The 4,838-nt window shown below is 56.0% G+C and overlaps 1 protein-coding gene across 1 annotated transcript; it reads left to right on the forward strand.

Annotated features, from left to right (window-relative positions):
* The first annotated feature begins 2,571 nt into the window (after positions 1-2,571).
* On the forward strand, positions 2,572-4,626 carry FOXE1 (forkhead box E1). The gene has a single exon (XM_027858992.1). The coding sequence runs from the start codon at positions 2,572-2,574 to the stop codon at positions 3,871-3,873; it is 1,302 nt and encodes a 433-aa protein (XP_027714793.1). The 3' UTR covers positions 3,874-4,626.
* The last annotated feature ends 212 nt before the right edge of the window (positions 4,627-4,838 follow it).

Consider the following 4,838-nt stretch of genomic DNA (forward strand, 5'->3'; position numbering starts at 1 on the left):
CAAAAATCGTTTTTGCTTTGTTTTGTTTGTCTGTTTAACATATTCTGAAGGAAGTTTTACAGGAGCAAGAAACTAAAACTACACTGTGGTTTCCTTTCCGCCCCGTGCCTTCGGGCCAAACTTGGCTACCACGTCAGTCCGGGGGCCTTCCACGCTCTCCCAGAGAATCTCACAATTTGCATAACGTGGTTGAACTAAAGACATTCAAGTTGGCAATCATTGCTCTTTACTTCAACGTCAAGGGACAGACAAAAAAAGAAACTCTCCTAATTTCTTCTTTAAGATACAGTCTACTCACCCCACTGCACTCCATGGAAATAAGGGGAGCGTGTGAGTGCTGGGGGTGGGACTGGTAGGCGCAGACAGAAATAATCCCATCACCACTAGGACTGCCAGGGTAAAGAAACGTAGCTGCGACAAGTATCTAGGAGGTTTTTCTGGGCAGCAAAATTTCCCAAGGAAGAAAAAGACTTTTTCACAAGACATTAGTTAATCGAGGGAGAAAAATTCCATGAAGAAAAACCTAGAATCTGCTTTGACACAGCCTCCAACTGGGGCTAATGTTGCACGTGGATCTACCAGACGATTCTTCCTCCCCATCCACCAATTCCCGGACTCGCACCTATATTCTTTCACCAAAACTCCCAAACTCAAATACTATCAACGGCACGATAACCCGCGCGCACATGCAGCTCACCCGGAGAGCAGAGTGCTCATTTGGGATGCGACGAGTCCAGGACGCACTTGGTTTTTCTTCATTTTCAGGGATTGACTGAAGCAGGCGAAGCCACAGGCCGCCGGCCCTTCCCGAAATACCGGCTTGGTGCGGGCATCCTCTTTTGGGGGACATGGGGACGTATGGCAAAGAGAGAGGGTTCTCAGAGATATTTGTTGGCATTTTTCCCGTGCTTTCCTTCGGTGACTTGTTTTAAGACACGGGAGAGGCAGATTTGCAGTGTAAGGTATTTTGTGCGTTTGCGCTTAGGGAGAGCGTGAAAGGGGGTAACTAGTCCTCCGGAAACTGGGATGGAAGTCGGCAAACCCCCATTAAGTGGACTTTCCAAGCCATCCTAACTCTATTTACCCTCCCTCACACCTGGTCCCATTGTTTAGAGCTTCTTATTCTTCTCCAGAACAAAGAGGCCACGGCTTTTGCTTGTTTATTCAGAATCAATAATATAGTGCTGAAAGGGACCTCAGCAACCCTTCAGGTGTGAATAAGGAAACTGAGGTCCAAAGAGGTTAAGGGGCTTGCTTAAGGTAATGCTAGTAGTAACTTCAAAGGTGGAATTCGAACCCAGATCCTCTGACTTCAGAGCCGGTGGACTTTTCACAGTGCCATATATTCTCCCTAATCCTTCCCTTCGTTCCTTCTTTAAATGAGTGTGCAGACATCCCGAAATTTCCGTGCTGATGTATTTGTTTTGTCATTTTATTCCCCCACCCCACCCCACGAGTCTCCACAGCCCAAGAATTCCAGTATTCCTCTCCTACTGGACAACTTTCTGCAGACGAGGTTTCCAAGGACTTGACTAGCCAGGTCCTTTGACAGCAGCCCCAGCCTGTCGCCAGGACTATACCCAAAACTTCTCCGGCTTTAGGTAGAACCTGCCAGAGCTTGCGTTTCGTTGGCATTGCCTTGCAGAATTCAGGCTTTCTCCACCCCAAGACAAGGCATGCGAGGTAGACTTGTGTGGAGGAATCCACTGAGCAGTTGTGACTGCAGCCACATCATCGCCACCAATACGGTTTCAGTAAAGGTGAGCTCTAGCCCAGGTGGGCGGGAGGCGGGAATAGCTGCACAGCCCCCTGAGCTCCTCTGTGTCTTTAAGGAGGAGAAGGAAGGAGGGAGGAGCTGGTTGGTGTTTGCAAAGGGGGAGTGCCCGCTGCCCAGGTACAGAGAAGCCTTTGCCGAAGCAGAGAAGGGGAACTCGACCCTTCGCCTGGCAAAATATAAGTGAGGAGCAAGCTGTCAAGTGGTGTCAGTTTCCCGCCACCCTGGAATGGGTCCCGCACACACTATCCCTCTACGCCTCGGACTCACCAGATCTCCAGAGGCCTGAGAGCAAGCTCTGGCCCTCTGCGCCTCTTGACGTGATCGTGATCGTGGACAGCAGGCGCGAGGGAGATCGGAGTAGGAAATGGAAGGCTGCAGAGAGAGAACCTACCTCAGCACCGGATCCCGCCTGCAATAACTTTTTGGCTGCGAAATCCTCCCTCAAATCCCCCTCCCGCCAAACCCCAAACCGAGCCAAAAGCTTCCTTGGACTGTCTGCCAGCCGCCCCATACCTGATGCAAGGTGAGACAACTCTGGGCCAGCCCTCAAAACTTAAAGAACCCTGTGGACTGCGGCTTCGTGCCCGATACTGAGCTTCCTCCGCGCTTGGGACCTCGGGTTCCCCTTAGAGAGCGAGTTGTAACGTAACCTTCTCCAAGTCCGGCCTCTTTGCACCGGCCTGGGCTGCACCTCTTGCCACAGCACCCTTTGCCACAGATAGGCCCCGAGCGCCTGGGCCCGGGCCCCCACTTCTCCTCTAGGGGAGCTGGGTGGCCAAGGCCCGGCCCAGGGGATGACTGAGGAGAGACGGCATTCTCCCCAGCGAGACCGCCCCGAAGACAGGGGCCTGCAGCATCCGCCCACGCCAGTGGCCGAGGCTGCGGGCCGGAGCCTCCCCCTGATGCCGGTAGTGAAGGTAGAGAAGGAGCCCGCTGCCTGTGAGCCCTCGGGGGGCCTCAGCGAACTGGGGGAGCCGGTGGCGAAGGCCGGCGGCGGCGGGCGCAGGAGAAAGAGGCCCCTGCAGCGAGGTAAGCCTCCTTACAGCTACATCGCGCTCATCGCCATGGCCATCGCGCACGCCCCGGACAGGAAGCTGACCCTGGGAGGCATTTACAAGTTCATCACGGAGCGCTTCCCTTTCTACCGGGACAACCCCAAAAAGTGGCAGAACAGCATCCGTCACAACCTCACCCTGAATGACTGTTTCATCAAGATCCCCCGGGAGCCGGGCCGCCCGGGCAAGGGCAATTACTGGGCGCTGGACCCCAACGCCGAGGACATGTTCGAGAGCGGCAGTTTTCTGCGCCGGAGGAAGAGGTTCAAGCGCACCGACCTCTCCACCTACCCGGCTTACATGCACGACGCGGCGGCGGCGGCCGCCGCCGCAGCCGCTGCGGGCATGTTCCCCAGCTCCGTGCCAGTGGCGCGCCCTCCCTACCCTGGCTCCGTGTATCCCAACGTGGCGGCCGCCATGAGCCCAGCGGGCTATGGCCAGACGCTGGGCCCCCACTCCTCCGTCTACTACCCGGCTTCGTCCCCTGGCCAATGCCGGGTATTCAGCATCAACAGCCTGGTGCACGGTCCTGGAGACCTCCTGCAGCAGCAGCCCGCGCCGCCGCCGGCGCTCGGACGCCCGCTTAGCCCGGACCTCAGCCAGGCGCCTTCGGTCGCCGCAGCCTCCTGCTCCTTCGGGGCCTCAGCCGCCGCGGCCGCTGCCTCCTATAGCAACCCGGCGTGCAGCGGGGGAGGCGGAGGGGGCGGCGGAGCCGGGCCCGCGGGGGTGCTGCCTCGGCCGTCCAACCCCATGGCCTACACCTATCCGGTTCCCAACGGTCACCTGCCCATGAACCACGGGTCATATCCTCAGGGAAACAGCAGCCAGCTGTTTGGGGCGTCCAGCCGGCTGGCAATGTCCACCTCCCCCTCGGGGGCCAACGACCCTGTGGACTTCTATGGCCGCATGTCCCCTGGCCAGATCAGTTCGCTGGCGCACAGCTACAATCCGAGCGGGCAGCTCGGGACCGGCCCCAACGCCTACCACGTCCGGCACTCTGCCTACTCCAGCAACGTGGAAAGGTTCGTGTCGGCCATGTGAAAAAAAAAAAAAAAAGAACACCCCCCCCCCAGGCACCAAGAGAAACTGGGGCAACACAGACCCCACCCCTATTCCATCGGGCAAAGGGTGCCCTGGCGGCCAGGCCTGAGCGGTGGGGGGTGTGGAGGACCAGAAGGAAGGTAGAAATAACCCAAACTGTGCAATGGGGAGAAAAAAACGGTTGTGAGTCTGTGTGTTGGGATGAGGGGTACTTAAGGGAGAAGGAGACAGTGCGGAGCATTGCCTCGAGGCATTGTCCCGAGGAGGCCAGGACCTCCACTGAAGGTTGCCCCAGAGTATCCCGCCCTTGCGCAGCGCCCAGCAAATTACAACTTTTAATGTGCTCCATCACTATTCCTGTGCCCTCATTGGTACAGAATTCTTTTGTGGGGCTCTAGAAGGACGAAATACTCAGGGTGCTCTTCGTGAATGAGGGAAGAAGGCGCGGGGTGCAGGGAGAATCCGACCAGGCAACTGGAAAGGGATCAAAGACACTGGGTCCAACCCGCAACGTTCTCCCAGGTGCCTGTTTGCTTAGAGAGCTGTTCCCTGGGGAGCTGTTGGTCACTAGACTGCTCAGGAGCATCTGCCGAAGGGATGCATGCAGCCTGTTGCTTTGTTTTATTTTGTTGTAATGGCTTTCTTGCCTTTTCACCCAGGTGGTTTGTGACATGAATTCATTCCAGCAAACAAACAATTGGCAGCTTCCTTCGAACTTTCTTTGTCTACCCGGGACAACGGGCATTTTTATACGGTGTCTGCTCCTCGTGGCTTTAACATTGTAATAAATGTCTCTGACAGCAGTCTGTAGTTTGATCTTTACTGAAACATGAAGGTTTTTGAGGGTGCAACCTTGGCCCCCCCCTGTTCATTACTCTACTTCAACTCGCGCCATTTCAGCGCCAGACCTATTTTAGCTTTGGTACACAAGAGTGAGGGAACGTATCCTCAACTAGATTGTAAAA

This window comes from Vombatus ursinus, unplaced genomic scaffold (assembly GCF_900497805.2).
Source record: "Vombatus ursinus unplaced genomic scaffold, bare-nosed wombat genome assembly UNPS02014158.1, whole genome shotgun sequence".
NCBI classification, from domain to species: Eukaryota; Metazoa; Chordata; class Mammalia; order Diprotodontia; family Vombatidae; genus Vombatus; species Vombatus ursinus.